Source organism: Lithobates pipiens, unplaced genomic scaffold (genome assembly GCF_037356315.1).
Source record: "Lithobates pipiens isolate NorthernLeopardFrog02 unplaced genomic scaffold, aLitPip1_a1.2 Scaffold_27, whole genome shotgun sequence".
Taxonomy (NCBI): Eukaryota; Metazoa; Chordata; class Amphibia; order Anura; family Ranidae; genus Lithobates; species Lithobates pipiens.
In genome coordinates, this window is record NW_027507788.1 from 87,576,011 (window position 1) to 87,602,687 (window position 26,677).

General features: G+C 42.5%; 1 protein-coding gene across 1 annotated transcript in view; it reads left to right on the forward strand.

Moving 5' to 3' along the window:
• LOC143933966 (interferon regulatory factor 3-like) overlaps nucleotides 1–25,698 on the forward strand; it is an 88,148-nt gene extending 62,450 nt beyond the window's left edge. Inside the window, exons 7-9 of the mRNA XM_077457180.1 lie at nucleotides 10,505–10,873; nucleotides 18,399–18,517; nucleotides 22,906–25,698. Of these exons, the coding sequence (XP_077313306.1) occupies nucleotides 10,505–10,873; nucleotides 18,399–18,517; nucleotides 22,906–23,076 (659 nt within the window). The 3' untranslated portion in view covers nucleotides 23,077–25,698. The remainder of the gene's footprint in view (nucleotides 1–10,504; nucleotides 10,874–18,398; nucleotides 18,518–22,905) is intronic.
• The last annotated feature ends 979 nt before the right edge of the window (nucleotides 25,699–26,677 follow it).

Consider the following 26,677-nt stretch of genomic DNA (forward strand, 5'->3'; position numbering starts at 1 on the left):
TGAACAAGGACCTTCATGGCAGGACCACAAGGGAATATTTTAACGAAGACTCTAAATTTAACAATAATAAAAATTTATTTTGATATTACCTGAAGATTTTAAACTTTATATAAGATGTGTGTGAATACGTCATATTTAGGATCTACATTTTATCATACCTTGATCAACTTTAGCTACAAATAGCTATAATTATATATATTTTTTTTACAATGAATCACCAGCTGGGTTCTTAGACGTAAAAGTTAAATAAGATTTTGTTTATTAAACATAAATCACATTAAAGTACATTGTATCTAAAACCGTACCTTGTTCAGTTTAAAATAGAAATGAAAGGCAAAACATTTGTGTATACATATATGAACGTCCTAAACATATATTTTTCCTTGTTTATAAGTGATCACATACCCTCTATTCTCAGCTGTATAAAAAGTTTAGGGAGGAGAAACAGCAGACAAATATCGGGAATATGAAATGTTGGATTTACATATTCTTTAACAACTTGGAACCACATATCCAATAACCCAGTAATCCGGTTGTCCCTTTTTCTTCAAATATATATGCTACATAGGAACTACCTATAGGGCTTCATACACACAGACTGTTTGAGGCTTAAAATATGTTCTAGCCTAAAATCCAGGCAGGGGCGTAGGCTGGGTTGTCAGCTCCCAGGGCAAGGCAGGTAATTTGTACCCCCTAACTCGTGGTCTTACCTATTTTCAGCTTGCTCCAGTCTGGTCACATGATCCCCTGTGTTAGTCAGTGGTAGCTGCAGGGGAGAGGAGAGAGCGCTGGACAATGGTTGGTAAAGCCTGGAGCGGTGACATCACCCATAGGTTCTATGGTGGGTATTGGAGGAGTTATTTAACCTCTTTGTGCTGTATTAGTGGCCACTGGCAGTATTGTTTATAAAGAGGTTAAATAACCCTGACGCTGGTGCCACTAATGCAGCACAAAGGGATTAAATAACGGTCATCAGTGGCAGAACATTAACCCCTTCTTGCTGCACTTTAATGACTAACTTTTCACCCCCTCCAGGAGTTAACCAGTCCAGTTCACAGGAAAGAGCGACAGGGGGGGGGATTAGAGAGAAAGGGGGAGGGGGTGAGAGGGGGCAAGAGATTGGGAGTGAGAGAGAGAGAGAGAGAGAGAGAGAGAGAGAGGGGAGGGCTGAAAGAGAGGTGAGAGATGGGGGAGAGGGGTGAAAGAGAGAGAGAGAGTGTGGGAGCTAAGAGAAAGAAGTGGCTGAGAGAGAGACCTCAGAAGAAAATCACACACCACGTGCCAGGCGGGACTCCGGGAGCAAGCGGCTGCACATTCCCCGACTGGAAAGAACCCACAGGCCAGCCCCATCTCTGCACATGACCAGCTGAGCTGGGCTAATCACAGGACACCAATGTCTGCTGCCTGCACATGACCCTGTACGGCCAATCACAGGGTGCCTGTCGCCCATTGCTGAGCTTGGACAGCCAGGCCGGCTCAGAGAGCAGCGATCGAACTCAAAGCGCAATAGCCGGTGCAGTGAGAGTGTGACACCGTGTCAGTGACAGTGTAAATAACTAAGGACGCACCCCTCTAGTTGTTGCGCCCCATAGCCACTGTCCCAGCTGCCCTCTCACGCTATGCCACTGAATCTGGGCACCTTTCCTCACCTGGGAAGCTGCAAGTGGCATGCATGGCTGGCCATAGAAGTGAATGGCTGTACACTGCCGTGCTTGGGAATATGTTGATGCTTTCATGCATCAGCATAATCACATCTATGCTCATATGACATGTGCCCTGAATGTAGATTTCTCACCAATGGGAAATGCAGCATATCTGCATGCGGGTATTTATGCCTATGCATAAAAGTACACCCAAATACGGCTGCATCAGCCGTTCACTCCGGTGGCTGGCTGTACAGGTCTTCTGCAGCTCTCCCCTGCAGAGAAAAACATCGGGATTTTATGCTAGACCATATTTTAGGCCTCAAACTGTCTATTCACTGGACTGCAACTTGTATATTGCAGGCGCAAAAGGGAATAATCAGGTTGCTGGATATGTGGGTTCAACCATGGCTTTAATACATGGATAGGCAAACTTTTGAGCACAGTGTGCTGTAAAACGTTTTCAAAGAAATTGATTGTGCAGATTTTATAACAAAAACATGTCAACTTCACACTCTCCATCACTAAAATTCTTTATAAAGTAAATGCTATAAACTACTTGAGTAATAGAGACAACTGATTATCCTGCACTTTCACGCCTCAGATCGGCCGAATTCCTTTACCTCCCTGCACATCTGTCCCACCACTGTACCCTCCCGCTCATCTGGCCCACCACTGTACCCTCCCGCTCATCTGGCCCACCGCTGTACCCTCCCGCTCATCTGGCCCACCGCTGTACCCTCCCGCTCATCTGGCCGACCGCTGTACCCTCCCGCTCATCTGGCCGACCGCTGTACCCTCCCGCTCATCTGGCCCACCGCTGTACCCTCCCGCTCATTAGCTCCACCGCTGTACGCTCCCGCTCATCTGCCTCACCGCTGTACCCTCCCGCTCATCTGCCCCACTCCTGTACCCTCCCACTCATCTGCCCCACAGCTGTACCCTCCCGCTCATCTGCCCCACTCCTGTACCCTCCCACTCATCTGCCCCACAGCTGTACCCTCCCGCTCATCTGCCCCACAGCTGTACCCTCCCGCTCATTTGACTCACCGCTGTACCCTCCCGCCCATCTTCCCCACCGCTGTATGCTCCCGCCCATCTGCCCCACCCCTGTACCCTCCCACACATCTGCCCCACAGCTGTACCCTCCAGCTCATTTGACTCACCGCTGTAGCCTCCCACTCATTTGCCCCACCACTGTACCCATCCGCTCACCTATGACATGCGCAATATGCAGAGTGGTGCAAGGAAGCAGAGATGAGACATATCTACCTATCCTGGCACAATTATCCCCACTGATCCGCCTCTCGCATCCAGCCCACATGTTTGTATGTGATGACACATAGAAGCATCTGGAATGGATTCGCAATGATGAGCTCAGGTCAGGGGCATTTTCAGAAAGCAGTGGGCCTGTGTGCATAATCATAATTTGGGCCTCCGCAGCTGAGAAAGAGTGCGACACACAGCGATGCAGTAAAAGTTGGGTGTGATTTTCATTGCACTGAATACTGGCTGTGGCTTAAAGGGACAGAGTGCAGGCGTTCAGTAGAAAGTGACACAAAGGTTCAGGAATAAATGACACAAAGTTCAGGGGTCAGGTGTAAGTGACGCAGAGTTCAGAGGTTGGGAATAGGTGATGCAGAGCTGAGGGGTCAGTAGTAGGTGACACACACACACACACATTTTTATATATATATTATACACACACATATATATACACTCACAACCTCTGAACTCTACGTCACTTACACCTGATCCCTGAACTTTGCGATATATATATATATATATATATATATATATATATATATATATATATATATAATATAATTTCAACAAAGTTCCCAGAAGCTCAACAGCAATTACACAAACTGGTTTTCTCAATCACAGTGAAATCCCTTCTTTCAGAGATTGGTAGTGGCAACAAAGCGAGTCATCTTCCTCCCAATGGCGATTGGCTTTAGCAGTAGCCAATCACTGTCGTCCTCCTGAAAACAGGGACCGCCTCCCTAGCAGAACTGCACCCAATCTCTTCCCCATCACAAGAGCTGACAATCACAGCTACAGCAAAGTTAGAGAACCAAACAATGTTTCCCATCTTTTACAATGTGTGGGGACGCAGTGCAGGTGTGGAATGCGGATTTCTGAGATTGGAATGCATTAGTGCAGCAGAAGCCGTGTCTCACTGACACTTCCCTGCGCTGCTTTACTGATGGCGAGGGAGTCGAGTGCCAGGAAAAGTGGCTTTGCGTGCTTGTGAAACCCGTGCCGGGGGTTACCTACCCCTGGTTTAATATATAAATTGTTACCTTAACTTTTACTCCCAAGATCCTGGCTGGTGATACATTGTAGAACAAATATGTTTTTCTGAAATGTTGTCATCCACACTAAGTAGCTAAAAGTGGATGGAGGTGTAATAGAAATGTTTATGGCTTACTGGGGTTTGATTGGTTTCTTTTTGAAAAGAGGGTTAGCAACTTTTGTAGAGAGATACTACTACATTATATTGAATCTACGCTCTGAACTTAAAGAGGAATTACATTTCCCAAATACAATTTTAAGCTTTACATTGAATGTTGCAAAGTGTCTGGATCACATACTTAAAGCGGTAATAAACCACTTTTTTTTTTTTTTCTAACCTGAAAGGCAATGTCATAATGTGTTTGTATACGATGCATACTAGCACATTATGTTAAACTTACCTGAAAACAAAGCATTCCAGTGCTGAGCTGTCACCGCTGCAGGTGCTTCCATCTTCACCTGGTCTTCCTTTCCAGGTCTGCGGACTCCGGCCGTGTGACCGGCCAGTGCCGCGATGATATCACTCCTATGCATGCGCATGAACTGCCGTTTATGGCATAGAACGCTGAAGGAACTGTCCGGTGGCCGTTCCTTCAGAGCGCATGCGCCAGTGACGTCACTGGCTGCATGTACAGTAAATCTCTCCTATAACGGTGCACGCCTTATTCACTTCCAGACCAGCTCACGATGATATACGTCGGTACTTTGAAGGAGGATATCGTTGTTATGGCAGCAGCTAGCTGCCATAACCCCGGTATCCTCGCCTTCAGTGAGCGGTCCGGTTTAAGATAAAAGTGGTCTCTGCAGCGGATTCGCCGCAAGATCACTTTTATCAGCGATGGGAGAGGGGCCACTCCCCCTCCCGCCACAATCCGGTGCCCGTCTGATCGCGTCTGTCCCCTGCCTGGGTATGGAGACAAGTGAGGGGAAGATGGTCCCCACCCATCTCCATATCACTGCAGGGCGGAAGCGACGTCAAATCATCACTTCCGCCCATAGCTCTTAAAGGGTCTTTTTTTTTTTTTTTTTTTAAATTACACAATTTTATTTTTATTTTTTTAAATTGCATTTCAATGTAAATACGAGATCTGAGGTATAAATAAAACTTTTTTTTTTTGTAAATGCGCCCCAAGCTTGTTTGCAGAAGCAAACGCATACGTGAGTAGCGCCCGCATATGAAAACAGTGTTCAAACCACACATGTGAGGTATCGCTGCGATCGATAGAGTGAGAGCAATAATTCTAGCCCTAGCCCTCTGTAACTTAAAACATGCATGTAGAAATTTTTAAACGTCGCCTGAGATTTCTAAGGGTAAAAGTTTGTCTCCATTCCACGAGCGGGCGCAATTTTGAAATGTGACATGTTGGGTATCAATTTACTCGAGGTAACATTATTTTTTTTAATTAAAAAATTAAAAAAGTTATCCCAAAAAAGTGCGCCTGTAAGACTGCTGCGCAAATACAGTGTGACAGAAAGTATTGTAACGACCGTAATTTTATTCTCTAGGATGTTAGAAAAATTTTTTTATAATGTTTGGGGATTCTAAGTAATTTTCTAGCAAAAAAAAACTGTTTTTAACTTGTAAACAACAAATCTCAGAAAGAGGCTCGGTCCTTAAATGGTTAATATAGGCTTACTTATAGGTAAAGTAAAAACATGAATTCCTCAGATTGGGACTTTAAACCGGGCCATAAACAGTTTGATGGTGATAAAAAAAATATTCAAAATGTATTATTACACATTGATAATATATAGCAACATGAACATGGGGTTATATGCAACAAACACAAATATTGGGAGCAGTAATGGAAACCAGGTGCAAGGAAAAGCCCAGAGCATTGTCAGACAGAAAAGACAAAATGCAGATCTTCTTCAGGGACAGAGGGCTTGCGGGTTCTGCCTCTCTGAGGAGTAGTCGCTCCTCAGAGAGGCAGAACGGGGGCTCTGCCTATGTAAACAAAACAGATTCCCGTTCTGACAGCGAAGTACAGAGAGATCTGTTCCTAGTGATCAGGAATAGCAATCTCTCTGTACTCCCAGTCAATCTGCTCCTCCCACAGTTAAAAAGTACCTCCCTAGGACACACTTAACCCCTTGATCGCCCCCTAGTGTTAACCTTTTCCATGCCAGTGTCATTTATACATTGATCCATGCATATTTTTAGCGCTGATCACTGTAATAATGTCAAGGGTGCCAAAAAAGTGTCCCATCTGTTCTGCAAAAAAAATAAATAAATAATAAAACGCTGATCACCGCCATTACTAGTAAAAAAAAAATAATAAATTAAAAATGGCATAAATGTATCCACTATTTTGTAGACGCTATAACTTTTGCGCAAACCAGTCACTTATTGCATTTTCTTTTACCAAAAATATATATAGAATACATATTGGCCTGAATAACTGATGAATAAATGTGTGTTCTTTTTTATTTGATTTGTATTATAGCAATAAATAAAAAAAATGTAAACGCAGAGGTGATCAAATACCATAAAAAAAGCTATATTTATGGGGGAAAAAAGGACATCAATCTTATTTAGGTATTGCAAAAAATGGCCTGGTCATTAAGGGGGTAAATTCTTCCGGGGCTGAAGTGGTTAAATTGGTCCAGCTTGGCACAATTTAGGTTTGCATATCTCATTCCTGATGGACTGCTGGGAAAGCTGGAAATCACAGTTGTGTGCCTTTTGCACTGTCGCCATTTTTATAAAATACCTTGTATTATTTTTATTTTTTTTAATGAATAGAAGTTCTTAGATTAGACAAGGTGGAAAAGAGGGCCACTAATGTCACAATCTCTGCCTTGTCCAATCAGAAAATGCCTTGTGTTTGTTATCCACCTCATCTCCAGAAGGTTTTAACCCCTTCATGACCAGGCCATTTTTTTGCTTCTTTAGCTGGTAATTATAGGAGTTATGCAATGCTGTATTCAAACTAAATTGATTTTTTTTTTTTCACACAAATAGAGATTTTTTTTTGTTGATGATGATGATCATAACTGAGTTTTTTATCTTTTATAATATAAACAAACAAAAAAAAAAAATACCGAAAATTTTGAAAACAAAACCCAATATTTTTTACATTTTGCTATAAAACATATCCAATAAAAAAAAAGTCTTCATAAATTTAGCAAAAATGTGTTGGCAAAAATAAATGTATGTACTGTATACTTACATTGTTCCACACTGGACCACTGTAAGTATGCAATCCAAATAATTCCTACAGTTCAGCTTTAAGTAAAGCCTGGTAAACACTAGGGCTCTGTTCACATCTGAGTGATCCAAATCACAGGAGGAATCACCGCAATTCGAAACAGTGGCAAGTCACGGGAAGCCCTTGTGCTCACCGTCACTTCCAATGGCACCTCATTCGCGGCGCAATTTTGCCTCAATTTTCACCTGATGAATTGTGGTTAAAAAAAATAAAAATAAAAAATCACAAAAAACTGAATTATGGGACACCTGTCGCCCAAAAGAATTACAAAAAAACAGGCGTCCCACGATTCTGTTTGTGCGATTTTACCACGATTCGTCATGTGACAATTATGGCAAAACCGCTAAGCCATCAGGGTCATTGGAAGTGCCTGAGATCGCAAGGGTGTCCTGGGATTTGCCACCATTTCAAATTGCGGGCAGAATAGCAGTGATTTCGCCTGTGATTCGGATCTCTCAGATTTGAATGGAGCCTAATGCCGCGTATACATGGTCAGATTTTCCGACGGGAAATGTTGGATATGAGCTTGTTGTCGGAAAGTCTGACCGTGTGTATGCTCCATCGTACATTTGCTGTCGGACTTTCTTTTCACAAACAAATGTTAGCAGGTTCTCAAATTTTAAGCCAACAAAACTTTGTTGAATAAACTATTGCATATTGCCACAGAGTGGTACTGTGGATACTGCTAAAATATCAGGTGCCGCGTCCCGATTTAGACAAAGAAATATAGAGGAATAGGGTTTGGACTTTTTAGGCATGACCACATAGGTCTAATAATATAAAAAGCTATTTATTAAACATAGACACAACATTAAAATCAACATTGAATAAAGTCCATGTCACAGAATAATAAAATATGAGCTGTACATAGCCAACATGAAAAGATTGATGGTGGATGACTACTCATTCCATGATCAGATATTAAATTCCAGATAGGGGCTATGAAAACAGATTGAAGATGGTGGTAAAATCCTGGGCTCTACATGTTACGCGCCTTGCGCTTTTTCAGGAGCATCAAAAAAGAGACTTGCTAGATAAAAACAAAATATACAAATAAGATCACAAAAATACATAGCACATATAAAATATACATTGGTATAACAGTGCGTCTATAGAAACCCTAATATAGGAGACAATCCGACCGGTCACGAACAGACATGAAACCAGGACTTCGTATACCATGGGGACATGGTTTCTTTCTGCCCCCCTCCTAATTCCTTTCCTCTTCCCTTTGGATCTTAAACTAAATAAAATATAACCTAACCAAACTGCATATAACTAACGTGAATAAACAACATAATGTTTACTTACAGATATGAAATGCTATCAAGATCACTTTTTTTAGTTGATCGCCCTCTTTCTCAGTTATCACTATATACAATTATTTGTCCTTTCAACACCGGTTTTCATATCTGTAAGTAAACATTATGTTGTTTATTCATGTTCATTATATGCAGTTTGGTTAGGTTGTATTTTATTTATTTAAGACCCAAAGGTAAGAGGAAAGGAAGAAGGAAGGGGGGCAGAAAGAAAGGAAAAGGAAAGGAAGAAAAAATTCATAATTTTCTTTTTTGAGAATATTGAGGCTTTACTACCATGGTTAAGGTTATTACGCACATCCCCATAGTATATGAGGTCCTGGTTTTATGTCTGTTCGTGACCGGTCGGATTGTCCTCTATTAGGGTTTCTATAGACGCATTGTTTTACCAATGTATATTTTATATGTGCTATGTATTTTTGTGATCTTATTTTTAGATTTGTTTTTATCTAGTAAGTTTCTTTTTTGACGCTCCTGAAGAAGCGCAACACGCGTAACATGTAGTGCCCAGGATTTTACCACCATCTTCAATCTGTTTTCATAGCCTCTATCTGGAATTTAATATTTGATCATGGAATGAGTAGTCATCCACCATCAATCTTTTCATGTTATCTCCGTTGGCTATGTACAGCTCATATTTTCTTATTCTGTGACATGATGACATGACATGTGACATGACTTAATTCAGTGTTGATTTTAACAAAACTGTTGTCAGAAAGTCTGATTGTGTGTATGCTCAGAATCAAGCAGAAGGAGCCGCACTGGCTATTGAACTTCCTTTTTCTCGGCTCATCGTATGTCTTGTACGTCGCGGTGTTCTCATGCTTGGAATTGTTGGCAGACATTTGTGTGACCGTGTATGCAATCCAAGTTTGAGCCAACAACTTTCAAAACAAAAATCCACGGTTTTGTTGGCAGAAAGTCCAATTGTGTGTACAGGGCATTACAGTTTTTTTTTTGTTTAAGCCAGCAGGCTGAATGAAAAAAAAAACTGAAGAGTTCAGGAGGAGCTGCTGTACTAACTATCCAATGTTAGTACAGTGATCTCCCCCACTGAGCTATTGTGATCTGATAGGAAAACACTGGTCAGCCTTCTCAGCCAGCTTCTGTTGGACCGGCTGTCAGACACACAAGCTAAATGTCACCCAATAATTGTCCCATGTGTACAGCCCTCAACTCTAAGCCCACGTACACACTGTCGGACATTCTGCCAACCAAATCCGTCGGATTTTGTCCGTCGGATCTTGTCCGAAACTGTTGCATACACACGGTCGGACAAAGTTGTTGAAAAATCCGATCTTTCAGAACGTGATGATGTAATTTCGTTACGATGGAACTACGTTCAGGCTAGTAGCCAATAGCTTTAATGTAGGAATTTGATCTGAGCATGCATGGCACTTTGTCCGATCGAAATTCTCTACACATGATCGGAGTATGTCCTATCGGACCAGTTGGGCGGAAAATATTTCCAACATGTTGGAAAATTTGGTCCAATGGAAACAGTCCGATGCATAACACACAGTCGGATTATCCGACAACACGGTCCGATAGGACACATTGCGACGGATTCTCCGACCGTGTGTACAAGGGCTAAGGCAGGCCATAGATGGTGTGATTTTCTTTCCTGCTGACTGAGTTGATGGTGGAATCAAGTGATTTTCTTTTCTGCAACCCATGATTATTGCTAGCTGCTATAGTCGCTGGCAATAATCGCATGCAGATAATCGGACATTCTGTTTTTTCCCAAGTCAATAGATGGATCGATTTGGGTACATTCAAACCATCTATGGCTGGCTTAATCACAGCAATACATCCAATGACAATACAATCCCAAAGAAAACGTTGTGTAATGGGAGTTTTGTAGGTTTTTCAGTGCCAGAACCCCCCTGTGCTAAGCTTTCTACGTCACAATCAAAAGTTCCAATTGGCTGGTGAAAAACATCATGATACAATCACCGTGTGATGATGTATTTGCTGATTGACAGGTCTTAGTTTGGACATAACATCTTTTCTCTCTCCTTATTCGCTGCAGAAACGGATTTTGAAGTCAACATTTATTACAGAGGAACCAAAGTTAAAAGCACAACGGTAAACAACAGATTTGGATTCTGCTTGACTTCTAGACAACATCCGCCTCTGGAAAACTATTTGGAGGATGTGATTCTGCCCCTGGCTCAGGAAAAAGTGACTGATCAAATACTGATTAAAGCAGTGAACCGCATTCTGACCAACCTGGATCAAGGGACCCGTGTGGAAGTCCATGATGGGGCAATCTGTGCAATTAGATTGGGTAACTGTCGTAGTTTCTGGTCCATAACAGATACACCTACCACAGCTCTGCCCAGTCCAATAGACAAAGATGACTACAGTGTCTTGTACACTCTTCAGCAGTTTGTTACTGGTATGTATAAAACTGGCTACACACATTACAATGCCAATAGGAGTAGAGATCAGAGTGATGGAGAGATGAGCTCATTAGTAGTGTTGGGCGAACGGTTTGGCCCGAGCATCAGTTTGCGTGTAACATTTGTCTGTTCGGGCCATTCGTTAAACACTCGAATTTGCAGGGTGTTTCTTTGGGTGTTTGTACCACCAAACACCTTGCATTGCACTGCGTGCTGCACAGTGCATGCTACCCCGATTGGACAAAGCTTTGTCCAATCGGGGCAAAGTGTAAGCTCGTTGATAAGGAGTGGTATGGATTTTTAGGGGAACCCCTACGCCAATTTTTTTTTTTTAAATGGCATGGGCTCCTTCCCAAAATCCTTAGCAAACCCTGATCCGGGCATGCAGCCTGGCAGGTCAGGAAACGGGGTGAGCGAGTGCGCCCCCCCCCCCCCCCCGCTATACCAGGCCACATTCCCTCATCAATATGAGGGGGTGCCTCCCCCCAACCCCAAAGCACCTTGTCCCCATGTTAATGGGAACATGGGTTTCTTCTCGACAACCCTAGACTGTGGTTGTCGGAATCTGCGGGCAAGGGGCTTACCGGAATCTGTAAGACCCCGACTTCCCCCCATGTGAATGGGTATGGGGTACATAGTACCCCTACCTATTCACCCAAAAAAGTGTACATAAATTTTTTTTTTTAAAACAGACTGTTTTTGACAAATCCTTTATTAAAAAGTTAAAAAAAAAAAAAGGAGGTGTCCATTGATGTGAATCCATCATCAATCACACCGCTAACTCACCCAAAACCCCCCCCCCCACCCTCCAAGAAACCTGCCTCCTCTGTGCTTTGACAGTTTTGATATAGATAAGGTGGGACCACCCGGCAACGTCACCTGGTGGCCCAACCCCCTTGTAACATCACAGACTGGCGCATGCTGGGCCGATGATGTCACAAGGGGCAGCGGTGGGTGGCGTGATTGACGATGGATACATACATACATATATAGTTACAATAGAAGGATTTGCCAAAAATGGTCTGTTTTTATTTTTTACACTTTATTTATTTTTTGGTGAATGGGTAGGGGTACCCCCTACCTATTCACATATGGGGGGGCTGGGATTCCGATCCACAGACCCCGACAATCACAGCTGGGGGTTGTCAGGAACAGACGCTTGTCCCCATAAACATGGAGAAAAGGTGCTTTGGGATGGGGGGGCAGAGTACCCTGCCCCAAAGCACCCCACCCCATGTTGAGGGCATGGTTTAGGGGGGGGGGGTGCTCACTTGTCCCCTCCTGCCCTGTCAGACTGCATGCCTGGCTAAGGGTCTGGTATGGTTTTTGGGGGGTCCCCACTTTTTTTTCTTTTGCAGTCATTTTAAATGGGATTTGACTCACTATGCATGCTACAAGCAGACTAAGAGGACCCCCTCAGGCAATGTATTTAAAGGAATTTTTTATTTCGATTGTTGCACTTTAGGCATCATTAAAATCACTGATCCTGAAAAAAAAAAAACTGATTGTTTTTAAAAATAACTTTTGAAATGATACATGTCCCCCAGGACAGTACCTGGACCTCAATACCCCTTTTATGGCCAATTACTTGCATATAAGCCTTCAGAATAAGCACTTTTGATTTTTCCTGTTCAGCTCCTATAGCCTTCAATGGGTTTCACTGTTCGGGAGTTCTGCTGTGAACCAAACAGGGGGGTCGTTTAGTCCATGTCTACTCATCAGTGTGCTGCCTCTCCTTTCAATGTCCAGCCACAAGCTGTTGTGGGGAGGAGACCTGTAAGCATTAGGGAGCTGAAGCAGAGCCATGTTAATCTTGGGACTGCCAGGTAAAGACATCCTTCATATGTATTTCATGTGGTAAGCTGTTTGGCTTTAAAGCGGAGGTCCACCCTAAAGTGGACCTTCCGCTCATCGTACAGCACAGGTATCTGCACCCACTTCCGGGATAGCTCTCTGCAGAAAGGGGCGTACATTACGCCCCTTTCCGAAGGTCCCCCGCTGCCTGCTGGGAAACACACAGATCCCAGAGGCAGCCGGTCCATCCTTATTGCACAGCGCGACTCGCGCATGCGCAGTAGGGAACCGGGAAATGAAGCCGAAAGGCTCCACTTCCCGATTCCCATACCCAAGATGGCGGCAGCACCCGAGAGACGAGGCTTCGGGTGCCGACATCGCGGGCGCGCTGGACAGGTAAGTGTCACTATTTTAAAAGTCAGCAGCTGCAGTATTTGTAGCTGCTGGCTTTAAAAAAAAAAAAAAAAAAAAAAACGCGGACTCCCGCTTTAAGATACATCTCAAGTATTGAGGCTTTACACCCCAAATGTCATATTTATCTCGTCCTCATAGTTCTCTTCAGCCTCTAACCTGAGAATTTAAAGAGGAAGTAAAGGCACTTAAAAAAAATAATGCAACCTGCAAGGCAAAGGCATAATGAGCTAGTATGCATAGCATACTAGCTCATTATGAATAACTTACCTGAGAATGAAGCCCCCGAAGCGGTCCTCTGTCTTCATGTTCGCCGCTGCCATGTATCCCGGAGTGACTTCCGGGTCTCGCTGCTCCGGCGCTGTGATTCGCCGGAGCCGCGATGACGTCACTCCCGCGCATGCGCACGGGAGCCGACAGGAGCAGCATATCGTCGGTCTGTAGGCCTGGAACGCACGCCAATATCGAATGCGGAAGAATTTTTTTCCTTGAGTTGGAGAGCGATTCTTTTGGTCAGAGTGAGCAGGCCCAGGCTAGGCACCTAACCTGTCTGTTTTTTTACTTATTTTTTATTAAAGACTATGCTATGGATTTTTTTGTATTTTTTCACATTTGCCGCTTGAGTCTGTGAAGAGAGACACCATCTAACATCATCTGCATTGGTATCCATATGAGCAGGTATTATCCTGTACAAGCGTTGTTTGACTTACTTTTTAATTAAAGTGGTCAAACGGATCTGGTAAGCAGTTTGGACTTGTATTATCACTACTGGTGTAGTTCTACGTTCATGGTGGAGGGAGTCACAAGTTTTCTTCGGATTTGTTGTTAACCGCTGCTATATCACGATTATTATTTGCTTTTCACTTTCCGAAACGGCAGAATTCATTCTTTGTAGAGACACTTTATTGGGACTTTACATTGTTAATTATTACTATTATGCATGGTGGTTCACTGATGTCCACCATTTTTCTAGTATAATCATTGCTATGACGTGTATATTTTTCACTTTGGTGATCTTCACATTTTTTTTTTAAGCACTTTACTTTCCAGCCATTTTGTTTTAGTGGTTTAGGAAGAGAAAAAAATGTTTTTTGCTAATTAGTAGTTTAGATTAATATTCTTTACAGAGCGCCCTTAATCATTGTTATCAAGGAGCAGCATATCGCCGCGATCTGCGGCCTGCCCAGAGCGCCTGCGTGCCGCTGTCTACGGCGCATGCAGCGTAGACAGCTATGGCTGTCTTTTTGTAAATATCTCCTAAACGGTATAGGTTTAGGAGATATTTCTTGGACCTACAGGTAAGCCTTAATCTAGGCTTACCTGTAGGTCAAAGTGGTTTGTAAGGGTTTACAACCACTTTAAGACTAATATAATAAACTAGCCATTCTTAATCATGGTTCAGGGGTTGGATTGATTCCTTGAGCTGTGGCTGATTTACCATACAATGATTCTTGCACAGTTACTCTTCCAACAAAAAGACAGTGGCATGAGAATAATCCTTGTAGCTGTCTGTAGCGGTGTAATTCCAACCACTACTGTCATTTGGCCATTCTTCCCAATGACCACCAATGTAGGAGTGGGGCTTTCTTTCCACTACTGTAATTTGGCCATTCTTCCCAATGACCACCAACGTAGGAGTGGGGCTTTCTTTCCACTGACTACCAAAGTAAGGTGTATTATTCCCGCTGTCTCAATATATTATTTAAGCAGGGACCCTAAGATCTGAAAATTATTTCAGGGTTTCTTCTAAAGTACAATAGTTTGTAAAGACTGAGTTACTTATTACACGTACTGTATGGTAATATTTATGATCACACCTTCTGGAAACTAGCAGACACTAAGCCTCATGCATGTATTTAACATCTTTTACACAAATTCCTCATCTATAGAGTACTGGAAGGTGGGTTTAACAGCCAACTATAATGGTTTGGAGTCCTTTTTTTTTTTTATTTAACATTTTTATATTTAAATGTTTTTAACAGTTTTTTTTTTATATAATTTTTACTATTTACAAACTTTATTAAAAAAAAAACAACAACAATCAAAACGTTCCTTTTGCAATGGGTGTCTAAAATCTGACTTGTATCTTAGTACAGACTTCTGGAGAGATCAGTGAGCCAATCACACAAGCAGGACATTACATTTTTGGAGGCATTATGTACACCAATTGTACAGAACACTTCCTTTTGCCATATTGCATTGAATTTTACAGAAAATTACAGCAGCTGCAAATTGAAAAGGGAAGACAATTTTCAATATCATTAAAATTACAACATGGCTTTTATAGCAAATACTTGTACTCTAATAGGGATATAGTTCAGTGCCTTGAAAATTTTCCATGTGGTCATGTTACAACAAAAGTAGTAAATGTATTTTATTGGCATGTTACTCGCTATGCCAACACAAAGTGGCACATTATTGTGAAGTGGAAGGAAGATGATAAATTACACTTGTGCGAACTGAAATTCGAACTAATTTTTGCTGCAATTTTGACACGACTTGAAGCAATGCCTGTGTAAAGTTGAGGTGTAGGGACCTCAAGTTGCCTCAAAGTCAGATAAAAGTCGTGCCTAGACTACTTTGAAGTTTCACAGATATGAATGGTACTCATGGAAAATCATGGCGTACAACTTGTCATGCGACTTTGCAGTCCCAAGTCGCAGGACAAGTCGCACAAGTGTGAAAGGGGTCCAAGTGGCACATAATTGTTCAGTGGAAGGAAAATGATAAATGGTTTTCCAAATAAATATCTGAAAAGTGTGGCGTGCATTTGTATTCAGCCCCTTTAAGCTGGGTTCACACTGAAGCGATGCGGGAACGCCGCGAATCCGCGGCGGGTTCCCGCATCGCATGCCTCCCGCCGGCAGTTCACACTGCCCTATGCGGACTGCTGGGAGTGTCAGTGAAACCTTAATGACACCCCCAGATCAGTTCGCATATCGCAGTGCGATCTACAAACTCGGACAGAAATCTCATCGCATGGTGTGAACACCCATGCAATCCGATTCTGCTGCGGACCAAAAAAAGGGTCCTGTGCGAGTTTGGAGCGGATGCGATGCGAATTCAGTCATACTATCTGTATGGCTGAACTCGCATCGCACAGAGATCGGATGTGATTTGCACTGCAGTGCGGTGCAAATCACATCCGGGTCTCCCAGCCGCAGCAGTGTGAACCCAGCCTAACTCTGATACCCCTAACTAAAATCTAGTGGAACCAATTGCCTTCAGAAGTCATCTAATTAGTAAATAGAGTCCACCTGTGTGTAATTTAATCTCAGCATACAATCACTACAGCTGTTATGTGGACCACTTCGGGCCCAGGCCAATTCTGACACTTCTCTCCTACATGTAAAATTCCTAATTTTTTTGCTAGAAAATTACATAGAACCCCCAAACATTATTTATGTTGTTTTAGCAAACACCCTAGAGAATACAATGGCGGTCGTTGCAACTTTTTATCTCGCACGGTATTTGCGCAGCAATTTTTCTAACACTTTTTTTCAGAAAAAACACAGTATCATGCTTAAAAAAAATAAAAATAAAAAAAAAACACCAGTAAAGTTAGCCCATTGCTCTCGCTCTAACGTTTCGCGGCGATACCTCACATGTGTGGTTTGAACACCATTTTCATATGTGAGCGGGACTTACGTATGCGTTCGCTTCTGTGTACGAGCTCACAGGGACAGGGGCGCTTTACAATTTTTTTTTTATTGTTAATTTTATTATTTTTTTAGTTTGACACTTAAAAAAAAAAAAATTCACTTTTATTCCTATTACAAGGAATGTAAACATCGCTTGTAATAGGAATATGGCACGATCGGACATATTTACAGTGAGATATGGGGTCAATAAGACCCCATATCTCACCTCTAGGCTGGGAAGAATAAAAAAAAAAAAAATAAAATAATAATAAAAAAAAAAAAAAAGATCCTGGCTTCCTAGCCAAATCGGAGCCGTTAATTTGAATACAGAGGCCGGGCGTGTGGTCATAACATCGCGTCCGGCCTCTGAACGATCATAGAGACTCCGGGGACGATCTGGTCCGCAGGAAATCTCTATGGTAACTTGCGGGGGGCCGGCGGATCCTGTGACCGACTCGCCAATGGAAGCGGTGAGTCGGTACAAGCACCGGAGGGCAGTGGGAGGGGGCGTCCCCTCCTGCCGCCTGTAAGAATGATCAAGTGGCGGAACAGCCGATATGATTGTTCTTATGGTGCAGGGAATCGCCGGCTGCAAACGCTGATATCTGAATGATGTCTGTGGCCTCAGGCATCATTCAGATATAACCACCGAAAGCCCATGACGTCAATAGACGTAGTATGGGCGCCAAGTGGTTAAACAACATTAGTTAACGAACAGCATCATGAAGGCCAAGGAAAACACCAGACAGGTCAGGGATAAAGTTGTGGAAAAGTTTAAAACAGGGTTAGGTTATTAAAAAAAATAAAAAATATTCCAAGCTTTAAACATCTCACAGAGCACTGTTCAATCCATCATCCAAAAATGGAAAGAGTATGGCGCAACTGTAAACCTACCAAAACATGGCCATCCACCTAAACGAATAGGAAGGGCAAGGAGAGCATAAGTCAGAGAAGCAGCAAAGAGGCCCATGGTAACTCTGGAGGAGATGCAGAGATCCACAGCTGAGGTGGGAGAATCTGTCCACAGGACAACTATTAGTCCATCCAATCTGACAGAGCTTGAGCTATTTTGCAAAGAAGAATGGGGAAAAATTTCACTCTAGATGTGCAAAGCTGGTAGAGACATCACCAAAAGACTTGCAGCTATAATTGCAGCGAAAGGTGGTTCTACAAATTGACTCAGGGGGGCTGAATACAAATACATGCCACACTTCACATTTATTTGTACCACTTCACAATGTACCACTTTGTGTTGGTCTATCACAAAATCCCAATAAAATACATTTACGGTTTTGGTTGTAACATGAAATGTGGAAAATTTCAAGGGTTATGAATACTTTAAGGCACTGTACCTGTAATCTTTGTTACAAAAAAAAACAAAAAAACTTTTCATTACAAATATATATTCATGTTGCACAAGTTCAACAATCACTGTTATTTAATAGAACAGGAAGCTTCACCTGCAGTGAATGTCAGATCCTCTTCTTTATAAATATACCTCATAGTGTCCAGACGAAAAGAATTTTGAAAACCCTGTTCTGTATTCATATGCTGGCCAACAATATCCAATATGCTCATTAACTGGCCCCTGGATGAGAACCTCTTGTAAGATTTTTATGACATGTTGGTAACTGTGCCATCAGATTGTGTAAATGCTTTTATTATTTCCTACCAGAATTAATTGAATTTGTTGAAAGGAGGAGAAAAGAATCTCCACAGTATTCCATATGGATTTGTCTTGGAGAAACATGGCCAGACAGCAGACCATGGCGTGAGAAATGCATCATGGTTGAAGTGAGTAAGAAGTATTGTGGAAATGGTACTGTAACATACATTGCAGGGGCAACCAAGGACAATGGTTTGGAGCCAAATGTCTTTTTTTTTTTTCTGTTGATTAAAGTACAGATTGCATCTGTCCCTGACCATACAATGGATATAAAAAGTCTACACACCCTTGTTAAAATGTCAGGTTTCTGTGATGTAAATGAGACAAAGATAAATAATTTCAGAACTTTTTCCACCTTTAATGTGACCTATAAGCTGTACAACAATTGAAAAACAAACTTAAATCTTTTAGGCGGGCGAGTAAAAATAAAATAAATGTGGTTGCACACCCTTTTAGGCTAGGTTCACACTATAGCGATGCGGGAACGCCGCGAATCCGCGGAGTTTTCCCGCATCGCATGCCTCCCGCCGGCAGTTTACACTGCCCTATGCGGACTGCTGGGAGTGTCAATGAAATCTTAATGACACCCCCAGACCAGTCCACATATCGCAGTGCGATCTGCAAACTCGGACAGGAATCGGATCGCATGGTGTGAACACCCATGCGATCCGATTCTGCTGCGGACCAAAAAAAGGGTCCTGTGCGAGTTTGCGGCGTGTGCGATGCGAATTCAGCCATACTATCTGTATGGCTGAACTCGCATCGCACAGAGATCGGATGTGATTTGCACTGCAGTGCGGTGCGAATCACATCCGGATCTCTCACCCGCAGCGGTGTGAACCCAGCCTTATAACTGGAGATGTAGCAGTGTTCAAAATGAAGCAATCACATTCAAACTCATGTTAAATAGGAGTCAGTATACACCTGCCATCATTTAAAGCGCCTCTTATTAACCCCAAATTCAGCTGTTTTAGTAGGCCTTTCCTGACATTTTCTTAGTCGCATCCTACAGCAAAAGCCATGGTCCACAGAGAGCTTCCAAAGCATCAGAGGGATTTCATTGTTAAAATGTATCAGTCAGGAGAAGATACAAAATAATTTCCAAAGCATTGGATAAACCATGGAACACAGTGAAGAAAGACAGTCATCATCAAGCAGAGAAAATATGGCACAACAGTGACATTACCAAGAACTGATGAAAAGACGATTAGAAAACTAGTCAGGGAGGCTGCCAAGAGGCCTACAGCAACATCAAGTACTGGCTGTGTGGTACATGTGACCACAATCTCCAGTATTATTCATATGTCTGGGCTAAAGGGTAAAGTGGCAAGACAGAAGCCTTTTCTTACGAAGAAAAAACATCCCAGCCCAGCTAAAAACACATCTGAAGTCTCCCAAAAGCATGTGGGAAAACATGTCATGGTCTGATGAAACCAAGGTTGAACTTTTTGCCCAAAATTCCAAAAAATAGGTTTGGCGTTAAAACACCGCACATCACCAAAACTACACCATACCCACCGTGAAGCATGGTGGTCACAGCATAATGCTTTGGGGCGAGTTTTCTTCAGCTGGAACAGGGGCCTTAGTCAAGGTAGAGGGAATTCTGAACAGTTCCAAATGTCAGTCAATATTGGCACCAAACCTTCAGGCTTCTACAAGAAAGCAAAACATGAAGAGGAACTTCTTCTTTCAGCATGACAACGACCCAAAGCATGCATCCAAATCAACAAAGGAATGGCTTCACCTGAAGATTAAAGTTTTGGAATAGCACAGCCAGCACTCACACTTGAATCCGATAAAAATCTGTGGAGTGATCTGAAGAGGGCTGTGCACAGGAGATAGGAGTGGACAGATTTGGAGTGTTTTTGCAATGGAGTGGGCAAATATTGCCAAGTCAAGATGTGACATGCTAATAGACTCATACCCAAATAAAATCAAAAGGTGTTTCAACAAAGTATTAGTTTAAGGGTGTACACACTTATGCAACCATATTATTTTAAATCAAAAAGTGAAAGGAAGGGCGCTACATAAAATGCAATATAGTGAAAATTAACAATATATTGTACATCAATTAATACAAATATATGCAGATCCATATAGTAAATGAGTCCAGAAAAGATAAATCTCCAAAAATAAGTGTCCAATCAGCGTGTTCCTAAATAATGAATACTGTATACTGTGAAAAGTGCTCCAATCTTCATAAAAGGTGCTTCACCCAAAGTGCAAAAAATCTATATACGCTCACCAGAACTATTCGGCCACCGCGTAACCATCAAGCATGTATATATTTCCCCTTCTTAAAGAGAATAGGTAGTTCCTCCACTAGATGCAAATTCCTCTTCCCCGATTCAGGCACTGTAAAAAGGCTCCAAAATGGACCACAAGAGGGACGTATATAGTGCAATATTGTTTAATAAAATAAACACATTAAAATCGCAATTTTATCCACTCACATGTTTACAAGAAAATACAGGCATAGGACATGTGCAGCTTTCCCGGCAGATATCCCCTATCCCATTCACAGACAATAGGATCCAGTGTGCCTTCCACTCAGGGGAAGTGATGTAAGGAACAGCTCCAGTAACTGCGTGTCAGCCCTGCACTTTTATTTATTTTTTTTTTTTTTAACTTCCCTCCACCTAAAAGATTTCAGTTTGTTGTTCAACCAATTTGTAGTTTATAGTTCACATTGAAGGTGGAAAAAGTTCTGAAATAATTCACCTTTGTCTCATTTTTTTACATCATAGAAACCTGACATTTTAACAGGGGTGTGTAGACTTTTTATATCCACTGTAGGTAACCATTGGCTGTGCAGATCCATGCAAACCGCGGTCAGCCTGTCATTGCTTTGTACAGATCAAGCGGCTGCAACTGTCTGAAACCACCTGACATTCCAACCCTGAGAATCCTCTACCTGGATCATATAAAAGACAGTTTGAATGAGGCCACATTTCTAAACGCAAATAATTTTATATGTTATAATAATTCACACTGTGCATTTGGCTTTGTTCACACGGGACGCACTACACCATAGGCTGCGTTTACCTGCATGGGAATGCACAGGTGTTCAGTATATGTTTGGGGACACGCACACATTGGGGGTTATTTACTAAAACTGGGAGAGTGCAAAACCTGGTGCAGCTCTGCATAGAAACCAATCAGCTTCCAGATTATATTGTCAAAGCTTAATTGAACAAGTTGATGTTCAAAGCTGATTGGCTATCATTCACAGCTGCAGCAGATTCTGAGTGCTCCAGTTTTAGTAAATCTCCCCCACTGTGTTCTAATTGACAGCAATGGACTGCCTGCAAGGGGATGTGCAGAACACGTATGCATTGGGGAAGGGACTTTAAAGGCACCAACAAACTTGCCTTGTAAGTCCCTTCCCCTATCCAGTTTGTTCTTTGCATATATTGGGCTGTGGCTGAACAGTTAGGCTTTGGATAAATTTTTACATTTACGGTTCCCCATGCGGGTAAACGCGGTAATCACATGAGCATAGGCTATAGTATGCCCGATGTGAAGGAGGCCATTAAGGTGTGCTCAGTTTTTCAGCATTTTGAGAAATTAACATTCAGCGTCTCAAGATTAGAACCTCTGAATACATCTAAAACACAAATATATTGAACGGCAGGAGAACAGAGAAGGCTTATGTCAGACGCATGATTCTGCCACTGGACATTTGTCAAGTCGCCACAGTGTAAGGATGGCTAAGAGGGTTCCCGTGTGTCCTTGTGGAATCGCTCCCTCTGTAGACAGAGGTAGCAAAATGTTGCTGTCCTGACTCTCAGTTGCTGGTGATGGGGGCAATATCTCACTGTCTCAGCCACAGAGGGAACAATATGATAGGAAGTCTCTTTAGCGAATTCTGACACTGGCGATGCTCACTGCAGCAAATTGTCAGTGCCAGGGTTACCAACGGCACAGTCCCCACTAACAGCATGTAATGACTTACACTTATTAATTACAGGTACTTATACAGCACCATCACTTTACGCAATGCTTTACACACACAATATATCACATTCACATCAGTCCCTGCCCTCAAGGAGGTTACAATCCAAGGTCCCCAACTCACATTCAGACACATCCTGGGGCCAATTTAGACAGAAGCAAATTAACCTACTAGCATATCTTTGAAGTGTGGGAGGAAAGTGGAGTACTACGCAGGCACAGGGGGAACATGCAAACTCCAGGCAGGTAGTGTCTTGGTTGCGATTTGAACCAACAACCCTAGTGATATTAGGCAGTAGTGCTAACCACTTATACACGGTGCACATTGCCTGAAATCATAAAATGAAAAATGAAATGTTCAGATTCACTATGCAGGAAATAATATGGATCTTGAGGGTCATCATCTAGCTAGGCTTTTCATACAGGTAGCCTCATACATTTTAGCAATTCTAAATTTAGAAACCGCAAAAGAAATGGATCCCTCTCTAATGGCAGTCCCCTACACTTATATGACCATCACCAATGTGCGCGTTTGTGGTAACCGTTTTTTTGTCCTGTGTAGATCATACCGGTGGTCATGCGTTTTCTTCACGAGTTAAGTCACGGGACTGGAGCCTCATCGCTAACCAGCAGAGATCTGAACCTGGAAATCTCTGACCCACTATCCAGTCAAAGTTCCGTCCTTTCAGTTCTGAGGAGCATTGAAGAAAAGATGGACTGGTGCCAAAATTAGCTTTGTTATAACTGTAGAAAAGTACAGGACTATTACCGTGCAAGGAAAAGGTGATGGTAATTTCATGCCACTTTTATATAGACTTTCTTTTTTCTTTTTCCCCAATGTGTGGTTACTCCTTGGGCTAGCACAGATGATCTGGACTAAACCAGGAAAATCTCAGCCTTATTATTATTGAGGTATTTATAAATCACCAACAATTTAAATATGGTACATTCACAACAGTCACTGACCTCAAGGAGCCTACACTCAAAAGATCTCTACTTCACATACTAGGGCCAATGTAGACAGGAGCCAACCAGTCTACCAGTGTGGGAGGAAAGTGAAGTACACAGAGAAAACCCATGCAAGGACAGGAAGAACTTGCAAACTCCATGCAGAGTGTGTCCTTGTTGGAACCAAAGACCACAGTGCTGCAAGGTGGAAGTGTTAACCACTAAGCAATAACAACATTGGGCCCATTCACACTAACACATTGCTGTCTTATTCATTTTAACCCTTTCATGACTAAGCCTATTTTTGGAATTTGGTGTTTACAAGTTAAAATCCATATTTTTTGCTAGAAAATTACTTGGAACCCCCAAACATTATATATATTTTTTTAGCAGAGGCTCTAGAGAATAAAACAGCGATTGTTGCAATATTTTATGTCACACGGTATTTGCGCAGTGGTGTTTTAAACGCAACTTTTTGGGAAAAGGGACACTTTCATGAATAAAAAAAAAACAAAACAGTAAAATTAGCCCAATTTTTTTGCGTAATGTGAAAGATAATGTTACGCCGAGTAAATAGATACCAAACATGTCACACTTTATAATTGCGCGCACTTGTAGATTGACGACAAAGTACGGTACCTAAAAATCTCAATAGGCGACGCTTTAAAAATTTTTTACGGTTACCAGGTTAGCGTTACAGAGGAGGTCTACTGCTAGAATTATTGCTCTCGCTCTGACGATCGCGGCGATACCTCACATGTGTGATTTGAACACCGTTTACATACGCGGGCGCGACTTCCGTATGCGTTTTCTTTGCTTCGCGAGCTCGCGGGGACGGCGGGCGCTTTGAAAAATTTTTTTTTATTTATTTTAAAATGACTAATTTGTTTTAAAAAATAAATAAAAATTTGATCACTTTTATTGCTGTCACAAGGAATGTAAACATCCCTTGTGACAGTAATAGGTGGTGACAGGTACTCTTTATGGAGGGATCGGGGGTCTAAAAGACCCCCCACCCCTCCTTTACACTTCAATGTATTCAGATCGCCGAAAACGGCGATTCTGAATACCGGATATTATAAAACCGGCGCCATTGGCAGCCGAGTAAACGGGAAGTGACGTCATGACGTCGCTTCCGTGTTTACAATGAGGAGACTGGAACGAAGCCGATTATGGCTTCGTTCCAGTTCCTCCCCAGCAGCCAGAGCCGACGGATCGCTAATCGGTGCTCCCGATCGAGCGGGAGCACCGGTAACAGCGGCGAGAGGGGGGGACGTCCCCTCCCGCTCCTCCGGCATAACAGCCGAGCGGCTTTTAGCCGCATCGGTTGTTATGCCTGGATAGCCAATCGCCTGCTGTAAAAAACGGTACCAGGATGATGCCTGCAGGTGCGGGCATCATCCCGGTATACCCCCCGGAAGCCGAGTACGCAGATCTGCGTACACTCGGCGGGAAAGGGTTAAATGACGGACCATTGCACCGCCAAAATGCAGCTGTTACAATGCTCTACCACATGTGCTGCTGTTATTATCTGATCTTACAGATCATTCACCAGGTATAGGTGCATATCTGCTGAAATACATTCCTCCTCGCAGTATTCAAATACAGACTGCTGTACATTCTCATTTTTTTTTTTTTGTTATCCAACAAGCTTTCATTTAACCACTTTCAGACCGGACCATTTTGCTGGTAAATGACCAGAGGTCTTTTTACACTTTGGCACTGCGCTGCTTTAAATGGTAATTGCGCGGTCATGCAATGTTGTACCCAAACAAAATTTGCGTCCTTTTCTTCCCACAAATAGAGCTTTCTTTTGATGGTATTTGATTGCCTCTGCGATTTTTATTTTTTGCGATATAAACGTAAAAAGACCGCAAATTTTGAAAAAAAATGATATTTTCTACTTTTTGTTATTAGAAAAATCCAATAAACTCAATTTTAGTCATACATTTAGGCCAAAATGTATTCAGCCACATGTCTTTGGTAAAAAAAAAGTCAATAATTGTATATTTATTGGTTTGCGCAAAAGTTGTCACATCTACAAACTAAGGTACGTTTTCTGGAATTTACGCAGCTTTTAGTTTACGACTGCCTATCTCATTTCTTGAGGTGCTAAAATGGCAGGGCAGTACAAAACCCCCCCAAATGACCCCATTTTGGAAAGTAGACCCCCTAAGGAAATTGATAAGAGGCATGTTGAGCCCATTGAATATTTAATTTTTTTGCCTCAAGCGATTGAATAATGACAAAAAAAAATTTTTTTTTTTTTTTTACACAAAGTTGTCACTAAATGATATATTGCTCACACATGCCATGGGCATATGTGAAATGACACCCCAAAATAAATTCTGCTGCTTCTCCTGAGTACGGGGATACCACATATGTGGGACTTTTTGGGAGCCTAGCCGCGTACGGGGCCCCGAAAACCAAGCACCGCCTTCAGGCTTTCTAAGGGCGTAAATTTTTGAGTTCACTTCTCACTACCTATTACAGTTTTGAAGGCCATAAAATGCCAAGATGGCACAAAACACCCACAAATGACCCCATTTTAGAAAGTAGACACCCCAAGCTATTTGCTGAGAGGCATGTTGAGTCCATGGAATATTTTATATTTTGCCACAAGTTGCGGGAAAATTACAAACTTTTTTTTTTTTATTTTTTTTTTCACAAAGTTGTCACTAAATGATATTGCTCACGCATGCCATGGGCATATGTGAAATGACACCCCAAAATAAATTCTGCTGCTTCTCCTGAGTACGGGGATACCACATATGTGGGACTTTTTGGGAGCCTAGCCGCGTACGGGGCCCCGAAAACCAAGCACCGCCTTCAGGCTTTCTAAGGGCGTTACAGTTTTGAAGGCCATAAAATGCCAAGATGGCACAAACCCCCCCCAAATGACCCCATTTTGGAAAGTAGACACCCCTAAATTTAGGGGTACACTAGTGAGACTAGGTAATAAATGGCGGGTGCCCTGAAACTATAAAAAAATAACTAACCAACCAGCGTCACCTGTAACAGTTATATGGTGATCACTGGTGAAAGGGTTAACTAGGGGGCAATCAGGGGGCTTTATGCGGTAGTATATGGGGGTCCCTGGCGCTATAAAAAGCTGCGGCGAACCTAAATACCTACCTGCCTAACTAGCGTCACCTGTGACACTAATACAGCGATCAGAAAAACGATCGCTTATTAGGCTGGGTTCACAATGGAGCGATGCGGGAACGCCACGAATGCGCGGCGGGTTCCCGCATCGCATGCCTCCCGGCGGCAGTTCACACTGCCCTATGCGAACTGCTGGGAGTGTCAGTGAAATGTTACTGACACCCCCAGATCAGTTCGCATATCGCAGTGCGATCTGCAAACTCGGATCGCATGGTGTGAAC